This window comes from Malania oleifera, chromosome 1, assembly GCF_029873635.1.
Source record: "Malania oleifera isolate guangnan ecotype guangnan chromosome 1, ASM2987363v1, whole genome shotgun sequence".
NCBI classification, from domain to species: Eukaryota; Viridiplantae; Streptophyta; class Magnoliopsida; order Santalales; family Ximeniaceae; genus Malania; species Malania oleifera.
In genome coordinates, this window is record NC_080417.1 from 17,173,862 (window position 1) to 17,197,182 (window position 23,321).

At 33.9% G+C, this 23,321-nt stretch overlaps 1 protein-coding gene across 6 annotated transcripts; it reads right to left on the minus strand.

Moving 5' to 3' along the window:
- Positions 1-5,048: 5,048 nt before the first annotated feature.
- LOC131151001 (protein RALF-like 34) lies at positions 5,049-21,035 on the minus strand. Of its 6 annotated transcripts, none has more exons than XR_009135693.1 (3): positions 20,339-20,966; positions 19,768-19,865; positions 5,049-5,122 (listed from the first exon to the last, which is right to left on the minus strand). XR_009135693.1 is itself a non-coding variant. In XM_058102470.1 (2 exons), exon 1 carries the CDS (start codon positions 20,743-20,745, stop codon positions 20,365-20,367), a length of 381 nt encoding a protein of 126 aa, XP_057958453.1. In that variant the 5' UTR covers positions 20,746-20,966; the 3' UTR covers positions 10,720-11,012; positions 20,339-20,364. The 6 variants fall into 6 exon arrangements, 4 of the variants coding, with proteins under 4 accessions (XP_057958453.1, XP_057958399.1, XP_057958166.1 ...); XR_009135697.1 differs by lacking the exon at positions 5,049-5,122 and adding an exon at positions 16,987-17,109; XM_058102470.1 differs by lacking the exons at positions 5,049-5,122; positions 19,768-19,865 and adding an exon at positions 10,720-11,012.
- Between the last annotated feature and the right edge of the window lie 2,286 nt (positions 21,036-23,321).

The window sequence follows — 23,321 nt, forward strand, 5'->3', positions numbered from 1 at the left end:
ATTTCAAATTTTGATAGAAATAAGAATGGACATGATCAACATAAGAGGACCTACCAAGTCATTCTAGAACTTTGGATTCTTCTTTTAGAATATCAAATTCAATTTTTCAAAACCAAAATTTAACATGTACAGTTAAATTTTCAAAACCCAACTCCAACATTATTCAATTTTGAAATCATTACAGCAAACACATTTCTCATTTGTCACAAACATGAACATGAAACTTTGAATTTTTTTTTTTTAAGAAAAGAAAATTAACCTATTTATTTTTATGAAAAATCATATCTTTCTATTTTTCATAAACTTTAACTTTAACTTAAATTTTAGTAGACAAAACACATGATTTGATTCATAAATATAAAATTTACTATGAAACCAGCAATGCCACATTTCTTCCTTAAATACATTCTTTCAAATTTTTTAAAAAATATAATTTTCAGATTTTAAAAATATTTTAAAATAAAATAAAATTTAGATTTTGAAATGTTGAAAAACATGTTCAACACAAATTTTCAAAAAAATAAAAAATAAAATTTTATATAACTTTTTCAATAAAATAATTAAGAATTTCATAGCTCTTTTAAAAAAAAATCATATCCATTATTAAAAACTTTAAAAATAAAAATATTTAATATTAAAAAATTCAAAACTAATATATGTAAATTAAAATATTGAAAGCTAAATAATTTTTCATCTTTAAATTTTTTAAAAAAACTAATGACCAAATACTTATGAACTGATTTTCTAAGAGTAAATTCCAGTTGCTCCATAACAAATTAACAATTACCAAAGTATATTTTAATTTTTTACATTGTCAAAGAATCCCTTAAATTCCTGACATGTCAACAACAACAAAACTCTCTTGAATTTTAATTTTAATGACAAAAATCCTCTGAATTTCATTCATTTTTAATCAAACAAAAATTAGATACTTTCTGTTATTAGAGTTCTATTTTTAAAATTTAGAATTAACAATCTCATCCTTTTAGAAGTTTCTATATTTTCATTATTAACTTTTTAGAAATTGTGTTACATGTATTTTCATTCAAAAATTTTTAAAAAAAAAATAATATCTAATTTTTTAAAAAGTTATTTCAAGTTACTATATTATATTATTTGAATAAGATAATAATATTTAATATTATAAAAATATAAATTATTATCCTTACTATTATAGAGAATTTATTATTATTAGTATTATTACTATGACAAATAAAGTGCGCTAAATACCTCTTTTTAATTTTCTATTTTCTATACTTTTAATTTAGGCATTTTTCTAATAAAAATCCCATTCACCAATTAATTTAAAATTTCTAATAAAAATTTTTAATTAGGGAATGTTTCTGAAAGACACAAGAAAAAGTAATATAGTAATTATTATATAAGTAGACCTATCAATTCTTCTTTCGTTTTGGGCCTTGAAAATTCACATATTTTTTTTAATAGGACATCACATACACACATATTTGTTTAAATAACACAAGACACTATAATACAATTTTAGTTAAGCCGGACAAAACAGGTCCAAACCCGACAGGTCACTCGTGACCCGCCAGGTTAAAACGAGTCTAAATTTATAAAAGTCAACCCGTTTATAAATGGATCAACCGTGTTCTGTCTATTTATAAACGGCTCAATCTGGATTTAGGACGGGTCAACCTACGTCACCCTGGTGACCCGTTTACTTGACTCTTGTTCAATAAAACAATGGGTTAATAACACAAAGCTCCTAAACCTAGAAATGAAAAATCCTTATATCAATGAGAAAACTCTAAATCCTATTCGGCTATTCCTGCCACGGCTGCCTCCTCGAGTCCTCCTACTGCTCTAGTCCAGCTCATCGAGTCATCGTCCTCTCCTCAAATCCTCAGCCACTCCAGCTCAGCCTTAACACCTCGGCCTCCAGTCCTCCAGCTCCTATACATCGTTCGATGACTCCGACGGTCAGCTATTCCAAATCCGAGGCTTCATCTCCGACTCAGAGTCTCCGAGCCTAAATCAACCCAAGTTGAAGTCGCCAATTCACCAACATGAACAACTTACAGCGCCATCTCCCTCCCTCACCCTCACACGCTCCGACGGAACCGTGCAGTGAGCTCACTGAGCGATCTTAACAGGGAAACAATGGCGCCATGGCGGAATACCGGTCCAAATTGAAGAAATTGGCTGAGAAGGTTATGGAAGTGATGGATGAAAATCTGGGTTTGCCAAAGGGGTACAATAAGAAGGCACTAAACGGGGGTGGGGAAGAGGATGAGGGTGCCATCTTTGTGCTCATACCGACGGTGCAACGTAGGCAGGGTTGTCCTGCTCCTTCCTCTTCTTTTCCTCTTCCTTTCCTTCAACCGAGAGATGAGAGATGTGCTTTGATAATTTAATTTTTTGCTTTAAAATTTTAAAATAATTAAATTTTTAATCAGGTAACACGTGACATACCCATTTATTAAGCGGGCAAGTTAGGATTTATAGAATTGTGACCCATTTAACCTCCACCTGTTTATGACCCGACTCCTTTCCAACCTGTCCAGACCCAGCTCGTGAACCTGTTTTGCCACCCCATATTTTAGGGGTCAAATATATAGCATAATAAGGCACACGTGATTGAACATTTAACATCAATGACAATATGACATAATAATATTTATTGTTGGAGAGGGTGGCTTATATTGAGTGAAATACATGCATGAAAAAAGCATGGTGAAGCAAGAACAAGGAAGTTGAGTTGTAGGAGGAAACCGTCCCCAGTTTGGTCAACGGTTTGGTTGACTATTTCAGCCATAGTGCTTCAAGCTCGGTATTAAACGGTCGATGGTCTTGTTTGGCGTTGATTATGGATTTTGAATTGAAAAGATTAGTAGATTGGGAATTTCAAAAGATTTTCCTCCAAAGATTGCTACCGAGATACTTTAAGAACTTTCTAAGCCCCTTCTGTATGCATAAGGTTAGCATATAAACAATATTAAAACCCTTGTTTAAGAAGATAGTGAAAATAAGTCGTTTGCTCCCCTAAATATAAGCACATTACTAAACCACGTAATCTCATGTCATTCATTATCTACATTTCCTTATAATTTGTGTGATTAATTGTTTCCAGTATAATTCATCCTTGATTGATGCATTACACCATCAAATTCGATTTATGTTTCCACTGCACATTGGTAGAAACATTTATTTTAATAATATTAGGTGGGGGTGGGGCAATGGGGTGGTGCTGGAAAAGGGAGCACAAGGCCGAGGACAAGGGCCGCACATGCTTGGCAATGGGAATTGAATTTTCCTTTTTCTTTTTTTGGTAAATTGAGAACTGACTTTTTAATTTTATTAAAATCAATTCCAGCTATCAAAAATTATTTATATTATTTTAACATGCAAACCGACTTTCAAAAAGTCAATTCCTAGACATTTCAATTTTTTCTATATATTGAAATTGACTTTTCAAAAGTCAATTGGATTCATTTCGATACATTTTGGTTTTATCATCCTACTTTTATATTTATATTATATTATTTTCAATATTTCTATAAAAAACTCCATACAATAAGAATTTGTTCAAATTCAAAAACAAAACTTATTTATGAACTTATTCGCATATCCAAATTTTGTAAAATTTATTTATAAAATTTAGGACAAGAGATTGACAAAAAACCAAAAACATCTAGTGAGATTTCAAACATGTTACATACCTCAAATTTATCAAAAAGACCCAAGCCTTCCCTCAAATATCTTATCATTTTTGCAAAACACAAAAAACAAAGACTTACCTTTTTGACAAACCTCTAGAGACTTTAGAATTCTTGAAACCTCATAAAAGGTCCCTATAATTTTTGAAATCTCAAGGATATCATTTCCTTTTTACCAAACCTCAAAAAAAGTCTGTCTTTTATGAAATCTCAAGAATATCTTTATCTTTTTATCAAACCTCAAAAGAAGTCTGTCTTTCGCCCTAAAATTTATTTTTAAAATATTTTATTTTAAAAAAAATGAAATCAAACTTTTTTTATTTCTTTTAAAATGAAAACACATGCTCTATAGCAATTAATATTATATATACAAATCAAGGGTTGCATTCAAAAATTATTAAGACAAGATTTCCTTTTCTTAATATTTTCTTATAAACATTTTCTTTTTATTTCAACAAAGATAATATATGCTTTATTACTTAATTTTGAAAAAAAAAATATTCAACTTTTAAAGTAAAAAAAGTTTACATATCGAATTCCAAACTTTCAAAGAAAATCTAATATTTTTAATGTGTTGGGTATGCAAACACATTCCTTTCATAAATTTCTTACGCTACTAGACCACCACGTCAGTGGCATGAGTAATGGTCTTGGACCACTCGTGTTCCAACACGTGAACATGTAAAATCTACTTTTTAATCAAAAAGTAACATATAATTAAAAAATAATCCCTACATACATGTGTCAGAATAAGAGTAATCTAAAACCACAACTTATGCCACTGACATGACGATCCAAACAAACAAAAATTTCATTCTTGTAAAAATAAATAATTCAAATTTTCAAAATTTAATGTCATATTTTGATGACAAAAAATACATTATTTATAAAATTAATGAAAAAAAAAAAAATGTATCCACTCTAAATAAGGGGCATTGCTAGCCCTCGAATGGTTTGCAAACATTGTCATTTGAAAGCTTTTTGGACCCCACACAAGTCATCCCAATCAAGCTCGGTTTAACTTGAGCACAAAGACAGCTTGAGGCCCAAGAAAAGGATGACAAATGTATATGAACTTGGAAAGCTAACACTCATAATTCCATTAAGCACCTAATTTAGTCAAAAACTCTCAACACCCCTACCTAGTTCTTTTGTAACTTAGGCCAATTCATCATCAACATAATAGAGAGTACATTATAATTCATGCATGCATATATCTTGCAACAAAAGTTCAACACCCCCTCCAATCCAATATTTCAACACTAAAAAGTCATTTCCTCCTTGGAAAATTATTCATAGCTACAAAATGCATACCAACCTTGCTAAATTATATTGTAGTGCCCTTCCATGAGTCAAAATAGATCAAACTATTCAAGTCAAGGTGAAAATATTTGCGTAGTTGTGCCTCAAGCCTTGCAACTTTGACACCAAATGGAGTGAACCTAAATGAAGATTGATATGACCAAATTTGACCTTATAAAAATAAGTTGCCCTAATTAAGCAATAGGGCATGCAAAAAAAGATAAATACCAAGATCCCTAAAAAGCAAGGTGAGAATTCAAGCACTCACTTCTCACTTGTCAAGCCTTGCTGGATTGCTACTTCACCTAATAATTTAGCTCGACTTCAATTAACAATGCATAGAAAGCATCCTTGTCGATAGTATGTACTCTGGGAAGCATCCCGGCAAGACACAATACTAGGTGTAGACTCTACATCTAACATGTGTCATGTCGAGATGCCTCCCGAAATATCATCCTCCAAGAATGCTAACAATTCCCTTAATGCATTAAGGGATAGGATAAGTTTTAAGTTTTATTAAGTTTCCCATTGTTAGAGATTTATACTGAAAGACATGCTTTAATATAATTAATTTTATTGTTTATTAATAACTTCAGTTATTCCATTTTAATGAGAATCTTTGTGAGCAATATTTGTTTGACATTATCTATTTAATGATTATGCATGTGTCTTTTACTCTATATAGTAGGTGATCTAGTGTGAATAGTACAACTTACACACAGAAGATTAGATAGCACAAAGTTTTAATAGGTCTGTCTTGACAATAGGGAATGATATAGTTTCAACTCCTTGTGCTAGTACACTTTGTGTGTATTGAACAAGACCGTCTTGGGGTAATTGTCTTTATACTGACTATATAAAACAATTAATACCTCATGATTATTATAAGTGTTTATACTCTTAATTCTGATATGATTATTGGACACTTGCATGTAGTGTTTGTTACTTTGATTCATAGAAGAGTGAGGTTCTTTATGGGTCAATAAACTCAGTGAGTTGGGTAATGACATTCTGTGTATGGTGAACATTAATTATTGATAGAATCCACGTCCCGATATCGAGATTGATGATACCCTCTTAAGAAAGCTTATAAGTTTTGATTGTGTCAAACCCTACAGATGGATTTTGAATCCAACACATCAAGTAAGTTAAGTGAAAGGTCTCAAGGAATTAATATGTCAATTAATTAAATTGTCAGTAATTTAATTTAATTAACAGGTATTTGTAATCTTTACGTGGTGAGATAAATAATTATTTAATAATAGGAACTCGAAATTTAATTTCAAATATAATAGAGAGTACAATTATAATTCTTTAGTGGTATGAATTGTAACTAACGTAATTAAGGATTAATTAGGGTCGGATTAGGAATTCTTAATTACGTTGGAAGTCCTAGTCATATTTAGCCCTAGTCATATTTGCCTAAAGGTCCCTGCTGTAGCCTATATACACGCGTTCCATTCAGCAAGAAGGGTTAGACGAAAACGCACACACAAAGGCGAACATCTTCGTGAGAAGCAAACCCTAGTCGCCGCTGACGAACCCACTCTCTAAGGAGTAAGGTGTGTTCGAGGAATACAAAAGAAGATCCCTAGTCATCATCAAGAGTTCTTCTTCGATCTCGTAGATCCGAGAGTTCCTCTTCGTGCTTGCAGGTTTGGGAGTTCTTCTTTATGCTTGCAGATTCAAGATCAAATCAGAGAGATCTCACAGGAATGATCCTAATCACGTAATTAGGATTTGCAAGATCGAATTTTTGTTTAACCCAAGTATGCAAGATTGTTTTTTTTTTTTTTTTGCTTTTTATCATTCGTATGCACTACAGTAAGATCTCAAGGCTATTCCACAGCAAGCCCCTTCACCCACAACTTGTATCCTAATTGTGTCCTAAGTAGACACAACAAAGAAAGCATCCTTTATGAGTATATACCTCGGGAGGCATCCCGACAAGACACAATGCTAGATGTAGACTCCACATCCAACATATATCTTGTCGAGATGTCTCCCAAAATATCATCCTCCAAAAAGGCTAACACTTCCCTTAATGCATTAAGGGATGGGATAAGTTTTAAGTTTCATTAGGTTTTCCACAACTTGTATCCCCATTGTGTCCCATGTATACACAAGGATGGATCCCACATCCCCCACATTAGTTTTCTAAAAACTAGTATCCCCATTGTGTACCGAATACAAGTGATCCACACTTGTGTGTACCTGAGACACAATTAAGATACAATACCCTAAGAACTTGATTACCTAAGTAATAATTTTTAATGCAAAAATATTGATAGAGGTGGACAATGAGAAACTATTACTCTTTAACTCCCAAAATCCATGGGTTTGATGCCATTGTAGAACCTAATGCCCACGCTCTTAGATTAAAAGCTAACAATGTACATCAAGCCTTAAAAATCTCTCATAAACCTTGCACCAAACGGTTTGCCTTTTCTTATTGTCTCTTTGATTTCAATAGCCCAAATCATACCTGTTAGCCCTAGTGGCTAAGGGTTCTCATTCCAACTTGTTTTAACGACAACAACCCATTAGTTGTTCTTCAAGTATGCTAACATTTTTCCTCAAGTTCAGTTCAAATATACAAGAAAATTCCAAGGCATGCATAAGGGTCGAACATGTATTGAACAAGCAAAGAGGAAATGACCATCAACAAAGTCCAACATATGGCACATCCGAAACTCAACCACTCAAGCAAAGCACTTATGATTTTTACATTGCATATAGGTGTTGGGTTGTGCGTGTAGGATTGATATTGTTACTCCTGTGCATATGGCATGGTCAAGAGTATCTTGCAAGATCACATAAGCATATAGTTCATAATAGGTTAGAACATATATTCCGAATTCACACATGTAGAACGAGTCACTTAAACTACATAAGAAGTCAAAATGGTTTTCAAACGTATTTTATCAAACCAAGACATCTTAAAATTGATAAAATTAATTGGACAAGATGGGACTTTAACTTGAACAAAAACCATTTTGGAACTTGTACACATCCATGTAGGTCCTTATATAAGTAAAACAAAGGGAATCGTCGACGAATACAGCGTATTCGTCAATGAACTCATGAAGGGACTCATCAACGTATACAGGAAAATTGTCGACAATGAGATCCCGAAACCACCTAAAATCTCATAGCAAACTCATCGACAAATACAGGGGATTTGGCAACGAAGGTATAGTGGTGGCTCATCGACGTACACAGGGGAATCGTCGACAAAGAGAAATCGAGACCTATCTGAATTCAGCAGAGAAGACTCGTCGACGAACACAGGGGTCTCGTCGGCGTATGCATGTGTAAGACTCGTCAACGAAGTCATGGAATCGTCGACGTGTCGGGCTGCAGACAGTATTTAATGCACAGTAATTGCTATTTTTTAAATTGTCTTTTCTCCATTAATGCCCAACGGCTCTTCAACAAGTTGCTCGTCCCTTTGCCCTTTAATACGAGTCTTGTGCATTCATTTCAAAAAAAAGTTGAGCACTTGGTTGTTAAGCACATTCATTGAGCATTCAATTCTAGGGTTTATCTTTACTCATACTCTCTTGCTCTTTACCATTATCTTACATACCATTCACAAAGAGAGTAGTGTGAGGTATTGATTTGTATTATCTACTCAAGAAGGGGGCATTTTGTTGTTATATCTTATTGCTTTGAATCATTGTATCGGGGGATTCTTTGTGAGCCTTGGTAAGGTAACTCTTGGTGAGAGTACCTTGTTGTAGCTCTTGGTGAGCAGCTGGATTCTGTACCCGAGATTGTAAAGGCTTCTCCGCCAATGAAGGAGGATTGTTTAATGGATTTGGGGAATCCTTAAGTTGGTCTCAAGGCGTGGATGTAGGCTTGGTGTCGAACCACATTAATATTGTCGTGTTAAGCTTTTCTTATCCTTCCTCTTTCATATTGTGTGCTTATTGTTATTTGCCTTGAATATAAATTGTAATATAATACTCTTGCACCTTACCAAGTTATTTTTGTGATTGTAGAAAAAGTTTTATATCCGCAAAAGACGTCTATTCACCCCCCCTCTAAACGCACACCCAAGCCAATAAGTGGTATCAGAGCTCCAGCCATTGGACATTCGAAGTAACATCCAAGCGAAAAGATCAAATGACGGATATGTTTACCCAAGGACAATCCGTTGACCGTCCACCCAAGTTCTGCGAAATCAACTATCCGGCATGGAAAGACCAAATGTCAATCATCATCCAAGCATATGACTACAAAATGTGGAATGTAATCACCGAAAGAGATTACGTATTCAAAGATGACAAAGGTGAGATCATACTGATTAGGAAACTCCCAAAAGCTTGTGCAAAGCTGGCACAACTAAACTTTAAAACGAAAAAACGTTCTTTATTGTGCTATGAACGATGAAGAATACAATCATACCGATTGGGAAACTCCTAAAAGCTTATGCAAACCTGGCACAACTAAACTTTAAAATGAAAAACTTTATTATGCTGTGAACGATGAAGAATACAACCGAATCTGCGGATGCAACACGGCAAAGGAAATGTGGGAGAAGCTTCAAATAACGTATGAAGGTACAACTCAGGTGAAAAATCAAAAATTTATATGCTAGTCAAAGAATATGAAATGTTTAAAATGGAGGAAGGTGAGTCGATTACTTCCATGTTTACACGTTTTACACATAACGAATGGACTAAAAGCACTTGGTAGGGAATATTCTATGGAAGATAATGTGCAGAATGTTTTTCGTTCATTACTAAATTCGTGGCACGCGAAGTCTACGACGATTGAAGAAGCAAAAGACCTTTCCAAGGTCACTCTCAATGAGCTCATTGGATCTCTCATGACCTATGAGATCAAGAAGGACACCTCAGCTGAAGTAGAAAAGCCCAAAAAGACAATGGACATGGCTCGAAAGACAAGAAGCAAGAAGGAAATTATCAAAGAAGAAGAAGAGTGCGACAACGAGGAAGAAGTTGCTCTCATCACCAGGAGAATCAAAAGTTTCTTACTAAACAAGAAGGGTAAGCAAAAGAATAAGGGAGAAACGAGTACGAGGTGCTACAACTGTAAGAAGCCCGATCATCAGATGGCCAAATGTCCCCTATTCCAAAACAAAAGGAATAATCAGCAAGGATATAAGAAGAAATATAAAACCATGAATGCAACCGAATGGGACGAGCTCGATGGACTTTCTACCGACGAAGAAAACGAAGAAGTCACCAACTTTTGCTTCATGGCGGATGAGCAAGATGACGTAATTTCCGATGACGAATACACTCCCTCATATGATGAATTAGAAGATATTTGTAGAAAACTCTATAATAAATTAATTGCCACTAAAAGAAGAAATAAACATCCTAAAGAAACTCATTTAAAATGCAAAAGAAAAGAAGTATGTCTCTGTTCCACTTTAAAGGAAGAAAATGCATCTTTGAATGCAAAAATTGAAGAGCTAGATAAAAGTTCTCAATTGGATCATGAGTTTTTTCAAAAAAAAAATCGAAAAGTTGAAAAACCAAACAATGAAAGTGTTGAAGAAAACTTGTCTTTGAAAAAGAAAATAAAGGACCAAAGTATGACTATTTACAAGTTTACAAATGGAATGGAAAATCTTGACAAAATACTTGGGGCCCAAAGATTGGGATTTTCAAAGAAGGTTTAGGCTATGATTTTTCATCATCCGAATCTAGTAGTATTACAAATTGATGTGCCAAAAGGAACTCGTTTCCTAACAAAAATTCGACACCCAAACCAAACCCTTTTGCATGCTAATAAAACTCACTTATATTGAGAGAGAAAGGGTCATGTACGCTTCACCTGTCCTTCTAGAGGAAACAGAGGAAAAAGAAAGAAATATGTATAAATGGTCAATAACACTAACCCCATAGGACCCAAGGAAAATTGGGTACCAAAACAAATCACCTAATTCTCTATGCAAGTTTGCTTGAAGACCTCCATGTTGAAAAACAAGTGGATTCTTGATAGCGGGTGCTCAAGGCATATGACGGGAAACGCCAACAAATTCCTCTCACTCATCTACAAGAAAGAAGGACTCGTGACATTCGAAGACAACGCTAAGGGAAGAATCATAGGTAAAGGTAAAATAGGTAACTCCTCTCTCTCCATTGAAAATGTTGCTTTTGTAGATGCACGTTAAGCATAATTTATTAAGTATTAGTTAACTACGTGATAAAATATTAAATGTTTTATTTCAATCCACACAATGTTCAATAATTGACTTACATGAAAATACTTTTTTAGTGGGCAAGCGAGAATCAAACGTATACACCATTGAATTTAATGATATAAATTATTGTGATGTAAAATGTCTAACTGTAACAGGTGAGTCTAGTTGGCTATGGCATAGGAGGTTAGGTCACGCTAGCATGGACCTTTGGCATAAACTATCTTCTAAAGAGTTAGTAAATGGCTTGCCTAAAGATAACTATATTAAAGACAAAGTATGTGATACTTGGCAATATGGAAAACAAAATAAATCATCGTTTAAAACGAAAAAAGTGATTTCCACATCAAGACCATTAGAGTTAACTCACCTTGATCTATTTGGGCCACCAAATGATGTTGCAAACATAATTGAAAAATTGTATGTATTTGTTATTATTAATGATTTCTCTAGATTTTCTTGGGTTATCTTTTTAGCAAACAAGAGTGACACATGCAGTGCTTTCATTCACTTCTGTGGTAAAGTACAAAATGAAGAAGGTATGCCCATTGTTCATATTAGGAGTGATAGGGGAAAAGAATTTAGAACCAAGAGTTAGAAGACTTTTGTAAAGAAAATGGTTACTCAATTTCTCCGCACCTAAAACTCCACAGCAAAACGGAGTAATTGAAAGGAAGAACCGAACGCTCCAAGAAATAGCTAGGACAATGCCCAATGAACATAAATTTTCAAAATATTTTTGGACCGAAGCGATTAGTACAACTTGCTATATTAGCAATCGTGTCATTATTAGATCCAAGATAGGAAAAACCCCATATGAGATTTGGAAGGGTAGAAAACCTAACATCTCACACTTTAAGGTTTTTGGATGCAAATGCTTTATTCTAAATAATAGAGATCGCTTAGCCAAATTCTTTCTAGGGTATGCAATGAATGGTAAAACGTACAGAGTATTTAATATAAGGACTCAAATTATTCAAGAATCAATACATGTTATTTTTTTATGAAACTAACCCTAACACACCCAAAGAAATAGTTGACGGGGATGATCAAGTAACTACCATGAGAATTGAGAGGGAACTTGAGCAACTTAAGATAAACAATGAACAAAATGAAAATTCCCAAGAAATCAAAAATGATCATCAAGAGTCATCACCTAAGGAAAATTCTTTTAAGACCTGAAGAAGAAAATCAGGAACTCTCTAGAGCATGAAAATTTGTTAGAAACCACCCAACCGACCTTATCATAAGTAATCCATCCCAAGGGATTAGAACTCGATCTCACTTAAGAAGTGGATGTAATCACATGGCTTTCGTCCATCAACTAAAACCTAAAAACTTTGAGGAGACTGAAAATGATGAAAATTGGATCATTGCCATGCAAGATACTCTTGACCATACCATATGCACAGGAGTTATAATATCAATCCTACACACACAACCCAACACCTATATGCAATGTAAAAATCATAAGTACTTTGCTTGAGTGGTTGAGTTTCTAATGTGTCATATGTTGGACTTTGTTGATGGTCATTTGCTCTTTACTTGTTCGATACATGTTTAACCCTTATGCTTGCCTTGGAATTTTCCTATATATGTAAATTGAACTTGAGAAAAAATGTTAGCATACTTTAAGAAGAACTAATAGATTGTTGTCATCAAAACAAGCGAGAATCGTTAGCCACTAGGACTATTGATGATAGCAAACCATTTGTGTTCTTTTAAAAAATATTTCTTAAAAATGCTCCCCCCTCAAAATATGCATACATATTTAAAAGGTTTTAACATTTCCTCCCCCTTAATGTATGTACTTTATGACCCTTTTTATTTTTAGAAAACCAATAGAAATTTTGACAACACGTCATCTGTAAATAAAACATTTTTCCATATTTTTAAACCTGAACCAATGCAATATTTCATTCAACGCAAGCAGTTCAGTATTTCAATTCAACACAAACAGTTCAATATTTCACAATAGTCTATTTAATCACAAGCAGTTCAGTACTTCATTAGAAGCATCAATAGAGAATTCAATCACAATCAATTCAGAATTAGTCCATTCATTATTGTTTGTCGTTGCAATAGTAAGGTAAATAAACAGTGCAAGGTAATTTAAATCAAGACACCAAAATTGATGCAAACTCAACAATATGCTTAGCAAAACGACATCTAAGAACAACCACGACCATCAATCATAAATAAAACAAGTACTATCGTCCTCACTAGCATCCATATATGTCTCCCCCTTTGCCATTTTCAAAAACAGGGAGGTTCCTATCCAAAAGTTACTACTGTGGGCGATCCAATTTAGCTAAGATGGCGGCTAAAGTAGCATCTAGGGAATCAAAGCGAGCACGAGTCTGATTATCCATCTGTGCCACGACTACATCAAGGGAGTCGATGCAAGCACGATTGCGTTGATCCAATTCAGCCATGGCAAACTGTAACCCATCTAAGCGCTCAAGGATTGGATCAACCGAAGGTTCCTCAGCCGCATCATCCTCTTCCATTGCGGCTCGCACCTCGTCTATCGGTGCCCCGCCCAGTTCAATGGCTTTCACCCAAGTATTAGTATCCTCATTTTTCTCAAAAGTCATTATTCCAAGGGTAGCCTCAATGTAAGTATCTTTCGGAGGGTCCAATACTAGGCACGCCAACGCAAATAAGACCAAAGTGATCAAAAAATGTAGTGAGCAAGCAATCGTACGGAAGACACCCCCTTTGTCTTTTCAAATTTTCCTCCATATGTTAAATGATAACTATTGGCAAGTAAATCTCCTAGACATTCCATAGGCAATACATGCAAAAAAAATGTCCCAAAGAGAGTAAGTAGTGTGAGGTGTGCTCGAGAAGGGGCATTTTGTTGTTATATCTTATTGCTTTGAATCATTGTATCGAGGGGTTCTTTGGGAGCCTTAGTAAGATGACTCTTGGTGAGTACCTTATTGTAACTCTTGGTGAGCAACTGGATTGTGTACCCGAGATTGTAAAGACTTCTCCGTCGATAAAGGAGAATTGCTTAATGGATTTTGAGAATCCTCGAGTTGGTCTAAAGGCATGAACGTAGGCTTTGTGCCGAACCACGTTAATATCGTCATATTAAGCTTTTTTTTATCCTTCTTTCATATTGTTTGCTTATTAATTGTCTTGAACATAAATTGTAATATAATACTCTTATGTCTTGTCAAGTTATTTTTGTGATTGTAGAAAAAAATTTATATCTGCGAAAGACGTCTATTCACCTCCCCTCTAAACACACACCCGGGCCAACAATACGAAATGCCAAACAAACATTGAATCCTTTCAAAATCATTAAAATGACTCAAAAACACTATAATGTAAAGTTGTTTTATCCAATATTCTCTAATAATTTAGAATCATATCCTCACATCAGGAAACCACTTTCCTCATCTTTCCCAATGTATCAGAGATCCATAAGGAGTTAAGGACTCCAATGTGAAAAAAAAAAATACAAATTTAAAAGACACAACCCCACTTGAAGGGAATGGATCTATGAAAAGGACTCAAATTTAACTAAGTCATCTGTTCCTTAGGCATATATAGCATGACAAAAGATTGAACTCTACAGCCTTACATGTTATAAATTAAATAAATCTGATTGTGCATTTGAGTTTGAACTAATGAGATTGATTTGAGCTTTTGTATACACACAAACTTGACTTGAAAAATTCTAGAAGAGCTTGAGCTTAAAAATGATTTGAGCTTACAATAATCACCATACCAAATCTAATTGAATCACAATTCAAACTCATCTTGAATTTCTCATTAGAATTCAACTCAGACCCTCACATCTACATAGATATTATGCAAGCCAGAGCTATGTGCATATATTGTTCAAACCTATCAATCCTTGTCCATATGAAGTCAAACTTCAACTGACAAGACAAAAAAAGTCAATGAACTAGAATTATTCAAGAACCTATTTGGTAGCTTGAGCTTAGCATATAATTGACATGCAAGTTCAAGCTAAGCACCATATCAAATAGACCTATGAGAGCAACATGGCTAATTAATTTGTATCCTTAGCCTACATATGCAAACAAGGCCAAGCAAAGCCTACATATGCAAACAAGGATGCACGTAAATCCAATAAACTCTTCCTTGACATGCAAACCATGTTGCTCATGACGTAGGACAAAATAAGGATACATAAATTTGATCGGCTCTCAAAATTATAAAATAGACTTGTTCCTCCACGTGATCATGCACTTAATGCTTAAATATTTGTCACGTAATCGTAAATCTCACTCTTTTTTAAATTTAATTTACAAAATTCCATTTCAAATGTTTTTTTAAAAAAAATTTACTATCACATGTAGAGAATTTAGCCTAGAAGCATGATAACATGAAAGAGCAAGTCTATTTTATAACTTCTTCATATTCACAATCATTCTATAATTTCTCCATGATCACAATCCAAGTGAAGCAAGGATCCCTAATTACCCTCCATGTGCCACCCCCTATCTCATGCACTCATTATCATAAGTTAAATATATAATAATAGTAAATGAATGAAATAGGAAGGGGCACATGGATAGGGAGGGAATACAGGCAAGAACATCGAACCAGGGACAATCCACCCAAAAGATCGAGCTTTTTCCTTTTTAAGTTTTTTTATATAAAAATATTTAATAAAGGTACAAGGAGAACTTTATTTCTAACTCTGATGCTTTTCCTTAAAGTCAATGCATGGTCCAACGCTCAATAATCTAACATCTTTTAAACCACGAGAGTTGCCCATTGGTACTATACCACCTAGCATTTTTTAATCAAAAGAAGTTAAACCATCTAACATTTTTTCCAATGCCCATGCAACATGAAACATGAAACATGTAATTTTTAATATTAAAATTATTTAGATCTATAGATTTCCATTTCAATTGATTTCATTGAATTCAAAAAATGATCAAAAGAAAATTTAAATAAAAACCTTTATCACTTAATTTTCAACTTTATGGGAATATGTTAGCCTATAAATTAGTTGTTATTGTTCTTATTTCTTTAATACCTTTAGTAGTTCCTATGCCCGTTATGTTATTTACAAGCAGCATTCAAGCTCTTATTTTTGCAACTTTAGCCGCGGCTTTATATAGGTGAATCTATGAGAGATCATCATTGACTCGTTTTTGCTTTTAAACTAGTTTTTTTTTTTAGTTTAGCCAAATGCAATACATGTTCAGTTCAATATTATGTACTTAGGTAACATAAATATGCAAATACAAAGCGATCTTTTACGATCTAGAATAATAACTAGGGGTGTACACATTTCAGTTCGATTCAGTTTTGGCCAGAACCAAAAACCGAACCAAAATTTTCAATTTTGGGATTTCCAAACCAAAACCGAAACCGAACCGAAATTATGCTTTAACTGAAAACCAAAAATTTGGCTATTCGGTTGTGATTTTTCGATTATAAACAGAATTTTTTTACAAAAAAAAAAACCTTTATTTTTCATAAAATTGTTGAAAATTTATTGAGCATTTTACTTTTGTATAAGGACTCATAATTTTAACAAAATAAAATATGTTGGACACTTTTTAACAAAAATAACCTTTATTTTTCATAAAATTCTTAAAAATTGCATGCTATATTTTTACTATATTATATATATATATATATATATATCTTATATAAATTGGTTTTTCGATTTTTTTTCAATTCGGTTTCAACATAAAACCGCACCTTTTTATTTTTGAAAATTGCAACCGAAACCGAAAACCGAACCATTTATGGTTTCGGTTTGGTTTCGGTCCGATTTTCAATTTTTCACTAATTTTTGTACACCCCTAATAATAGCAACAAAGATTAAAAAAAAAAAAAACAGAGATCTAAAAATTTTGGCAAAGTACATTTTCACAATACATCGAATTATTGTAAAAATTTCGACAATCTCCTCTTAAAATCAAGTATATCCATCCATGCTTGCACCTGTTCAAAGAAAATAATTTTCATCGACAATCGATACTAGTATTTTCACAACTTTCATACACCACTGTTAACATTTACACTACAATGAATTAATGTAAAAATCCTAACAATCGATAATAATATTTCACAACTTTCATACACAACTGCATACATTGACACTATGCAAGCAGCAGTTTCCAATTAGATAAACATCCTCAATTATACAAAAATAATGCAATGAGGTTATACAATGAAATCAAAAGAATAAACTATTGTACAACACAATATAGGCCGTAAAGTACATATACAACAAATACCTACTCAAGTGTCACACGCAAATGCCTACTCAAGTGCCACATGCAGGTGGTCTCTGGTGTCGAGATGGTTGTCATCTACGTCCGCCCTCTCCTTGCTGGTCATCTCCATGGTCTCCGGTGTCGGGATGGTTGTTGTTTGCGTCCGCCCTCTCCTTGCTGGTCATCTCCATCCGATCTCTTGGCTTATCGTCGTCCTATAGGTCTATCATCTCCACCCTAAGATACTACATCATCATCATCCATATGAAACGGATGGGGAGATGACTCTTGGACGGGAACAAGGTGACATGACTGGTGCATCCATGTCCTTAGCATCTAGACTATCGTCCAATAGGAACGACATGGATGGGGTAGTAGGAAAGTCAGACGGGATACTCAAACCTGAAAGCCTAGAGGATGAAGGAACATCTGGAGCATACGATCTGCTACTGGACGGCTCCGCAATATCAAATCTCGTCGAACATGCATAGGGTACTAACAAGTCATACACGTACTCAGTACGTACAACAGGTGACTCACCAAAGTGGTTCCATGAACCACTATCCGCACGCAGAACATGTCCTTCTTGTATTGGAGCTCCTTGACCTCCTTGTGTAGGCGAGTCAAGTCGAGGTACATAGGTCCGTCGGGCATTCCCGACCCCTTCTCGACATCAGAGGTACATATACATGCGTATGACCTCCATGCAGTTGACGAACATGATCGAGGGGTGACCGACTGGATGTCTTTTCACAGCATGTATGTGGATGCATGGCAGCAACAAAGTGAGCATATCATTCCCAATGAAGCTCGCCCTTACTTCTCGTGGTATAAGTCCATCACATGACGCTTCGTGGATAAGACCGTCATTGTATATACGAGCCTCGTAAGTAGACATTAACCCACACATTGTACTTTTATTACTCCCAACTCTCCTACCCCCAATGGACCCATGTACCTCGACCTGACCTGCCTACACAAGGAGGTCGAGGAGCTCCAATACAAGGACTTGCTCCGCGTGTGGAAAGTGGTTCACGGAGCCGCTCCGGTGACCCGCCTGTTGTACAGACTGAGTACATGTTTGGCTCGTCAACACCTTATGCATGTTCGACGAGAGTTGATATTACGAAGTCGTCCATCCATATCATTCTTGTTGGACAACAATCTAAATGCTGAGAACGTGGATGAATCAATCATGTCACCTCATTCCCGTCCAGCATCATTATACAAGTCATTTCCCCATCCACTTCATGTGGATGATGATGATGCAATTCTCAGGGCGGAGATGATAAACATACAGAACAACAACGGGACAAGAGACCGGATGAAGATGACCAGCAAGGAGAGGACGAACGCAGACAACAGCCACCCCAACATTGAAAACCAACTGCATGTGGCACTTAAATAAGCATTTGTTGTATATATACTTTTGGCCTATATTGTGTTGTATAGTAGTATAATTCTTTTGATTTCATTCGTATAGCCTCAATTCTTTTTATTTCATTTTTATAGTCTCATTGCATTATTTCTATAACTTGGGAATGTTTATTTTTTGTTCCCTAATATGTATATGTAATTAAAAACTATTACTTGCAAAGTGTCAAAGTTGTGAAATATTGTTATCAATCACCAAAACTTTTACAATAATTTAGCGTAGTGTTAATGTCAACAGTGATGTATGAAAGTTGTGAAAAGCTTGGTATCGATTGCCGATGAAAATTATTTTCTTTGAACAGATACAAGCATGGATGAATATATTCAATTTTAAGAGGAAACTTTGTGAAAATTTGTACAATAATTCAATGTACTATAATGTATACTCTACCAAAATTTTAGATCTCTTTCCTTTTTTATCTTTGTTGCTATTATTCTAGATCATATACACCGCTTTGCATATGTATGTTTATGTTACCTACGTACATTATCTTGAAACTTCAAGAGCAAAAATGAGTTAATGATGACCCTCATTAGATTCGCCTATATAAGCCACGATTAAAATTATAAAAATAAGAGCTTGAATACCATTTATAAATAATCAAAGGAACATAACGAATATAGGAACCATGGAAGCTATTAAAGAAACAAAAACAACAAATACCAATTTATCGGCTAATATATTTCCGAAAAGTTAAAAACTAAGTGATAAAGGTTTTTATTCAAATTTTCGTTGAATTATATTTACAAGTTTCACATGTTGGATGGTCAAACGTACAGGAGAGGATGGATGGTCCAGTGCTTAAAGAATGCTTGAAGCATAAAGTTGGAAATAAAGTTACCCATACTTTATTGAATATTTTTATATAAAAAATCAAAAAAAAAGGAAAAAAAAAGAACTCCAAAAGATTATAGGAATTAAATCTTCTACTTCTTGAGGCATAAGTACCTGATCAAACACCATGAGCCATCTTGTTACAAGAGTGTTCATGTTGGACAAAGCATCCCCTTGTCCATCAAAACTTAGCCTTCGAAGACAACACTTTCCTAACCAATATACAAGTCCATCAATTAACCTGCTAGCTATCTACACTACAGTCTCTATTAGAGTTTTAAATTTCAAGATCGAAATTAACAATGATAGGAAATTAAACTCGCATGCAATCTCAAGAAACAGAAGTTCATTTATTGAACATGAGACGGGATTCGTTTATCATCAAGAACATATAATCATATAAACAATATGTTTACAACAAATGTAGTAATATTATAACAACACACATGCACAGCACCGAAAAGATCCATTGACTTCAAAACAATGGCATCCTCATCAAATCCGTCAAGAAACTCAGCAGCCAAAGTCCCAAAGTTATTCACTACTAAACAGATCTGTGAGATCTCCGCACCAATTAATTTCATACCAACACGCAAATACCCATCCACTTCCATAAATCAACTAAAACAAACAATAAAATACGCAATAATTAAATTAAATTAAATTAAATTAAACGAGTCCTAACCTAGATTTTTCAGTGCTTCGATTCATTCATCGGCGGCAGCGAGTGATAGCAGAGCAGCCTCTGCTGTAGGGGTTGACAGCGCCGGTGTGCCGGCCGCAGTGGGGGTTGTAGTAGGACCTGCCGGAGCGAGGGGGGCAGGGGACCCTGTTGGCGGCGAGAGCTCCGTAGGAGATGTAGTACCGCATTCTCCGCCAGAAGAGCGATCTCCGGTCAAATCCGCCAGCTTTTGGGTCGAGCTCGTCGTTTGCGCCGTCGCCGTCCCAGTCACCGTAGAGAGACATAGCCGACGGCCACTCGAGGGCATCCGTCATCAGCTGCAGGCTCGCCTCCTCCACCTGGGCTCGCACGGCGACGAAGGTGAGGAAGATGCAGAGGATCAGCAGCTTCGGAAGGGATGAAAACTCCATGGATGGAAGATCAGAGAAAGAGTAAGAGAAAGAGAAAGAAAGAGAGAGGTGGGTGATGGGTTTAATGGCTGCTGGCTTCTCTCGCACTTGGTCACTCCTCTAAAGAGAGAGAGAGGGGAGAGAGGGTTTAATGGCCACTGGTTTTTCTGTGGCTTTGTAAGTGTTGGAGAGAGAGAGAGTCACATGGGTGGGGCGTAAGGTGATTGGGTTACAGCTGGGCTTCATTAATGATGCTCTCGAGCAAGGAGGGGAGTGTCTGCCTGTCAGTCTGTCTCGATTAGCGCGTCCAACGACCTTCGGCCCACCCCTCACCTCCTCCCCTTTATTCTGTACTATTGTGCACCGTGGGTGTACGTTACCGCAACCCGCGTTGCGTCCCTACGGTGCGAACGCATGCTCCTGATTTGCGCTCGCTGGTCGGGAAAAGTTTTTGGACTTTGCGCTATTCCCCGCCAAAAGTTGCTTTTCTTTACTCCTCTTCTTCTACTTTTTATACCAACCTCCCGGAGGTTTGGTTTAATTGCAATCAGTCCCTACACGTATTTATAATTGCAGTAATATCGCCTGTCAAAGTTCAACCGTACTATTATCATTTTAAAAAATGAGTTTTTTTTCCTAATTTGTCCTTTTTTTAAAAAAATATATTAAATAATACTTTTCTCGAGAAAATAATTTCCGCAATAACCTTGACGTAATCTCTCTACTTCAAGTAGCGAGATTTGTCACGTGTCATTTTAGGAATAATTTTTTCAAAAAAGATATTATTTTATATATATTTTTTAAAAATAATAATAAATCAAGAAATAAATTCTCCTGCGTAATAAATAGGGAAATAAATTTTTTTAATATACTTTTAAAAAAAATGATAAATCGGGAAAAAATCTTTTGCGTAATAAATTCTTCTGCGTAATAAATCGGGAAATAATTTTTTTCTATAAATTTTTATATGCTATAATATTATTATATATAATAAAAATATTAATAATGATATCATAATATTAATATTATTTTTAAAATTTATGTAATATATATTATATATAAATTGTCATATTAATATATTTGATCACTAATTTTGGATTTGAATACACAAATCAAAATTTAATATATGAATGCATGCTCTCAAATCATAATTAACAAAATAAGAGTTTGAAATCTAAAAACAGTAAAAAATATTTGTTACCTTTTCTATATGAATTTTAAAAAATAAAGAACGTTATTTTTAATTATTTAAAAAATTAAAAATAATTTCCATAACTAGATAGACCATTAATTTTTTTTAAAGTCTTCATGATATTTATTTTTACATTTAACTGGTGATTAGAAAGCCCTATATGATGACAATTTTTATATTTTGAGGAATATAAAATTTTAAAAAATGTGACACTCTTATCTTTATGCTTGCATATGATTGCTTACAAAATATGAAAATTTTAATTTCATGCAACTCATGAGAATCTTATGTAAAAATTTTATTTTTGTAATGGATGAAATAGAGAAATGGGTATCATGTATACATTTTCTATATTGATATAAGATAAACTAAATAAAGAATTTTTAAATCTAGTGAACAAAACAATACTTTTAAGTATAAAAAAAAAAGTTCAAAAATATATTAAATAGAAAAAAATAGATATAATTAAATAGGAATTTTATTTTTTTCAAAAATTTTTTGTCCAAAAGTAATAAGAGAAAGAATTAAATTTTGTTTTATTTCCCGATTTATTACGTAGGAGATTTATTTCCCGATTTATCATTTTTTAAAATATATATATTAAATGAATTTATTTCCCTATTTATTATGCAGAAAAATTTATCTCCTGATTTATCATTTTTAAAAAAAATATATATTAAATGATATCTTTTTTAAAAAAATAATTCTCAAAATGACACGTGACAAATCTCGCTACTCCAAGTAGCGAGATTATGTCAGGATTATTCCGAGAATTATTTTCTCGAGAAAGTTATTATTTAATTTTTTTTTTAAAAGGATAAATTGAGAAAAAACTCTTTAAAAAATGATAAATATTACAATTTTAAAATAGAAAATAGATTTTAATTATTGATTTATTTTCAAGTTTGACATGAGATCACGCATTACACTGTTCCAAGATTTTACAATTTTAACTTTTTTCCTAAATTATTGTGCTTCTCTATAATTTTTATTGTATTTCTATCTTATTTTATTTTATAATTAGAATTAGAATTTTTATAATTATATGTGAAATTTTGAAAAATCTTAGAAATTTATTCTTAAATAGGTAAAGTCACTAAACTCCTTTAAAATTTAGTAAAAAATAAATAAATAAATAAATCTCATCTCAAGTTTCGAATTTTTCATAACCCTCTAAGGTTTAGCAAAAAATACAAATTATTCATAAGGTTTTAAAAAAATGTACAAACCTTTCCTGAGGTTTGAATTTTGAAAAACTTATACACCCTTTAACTTCGGCGGGTATATCTTTTTGCAAATATATATATATATATATATATATATATAATTGTCTATATATATATATTTTTTTAAATCTCAAGAAAAGTTTGTAGATTTTGAAATAAGAGAGACGCAACCGTAAAGA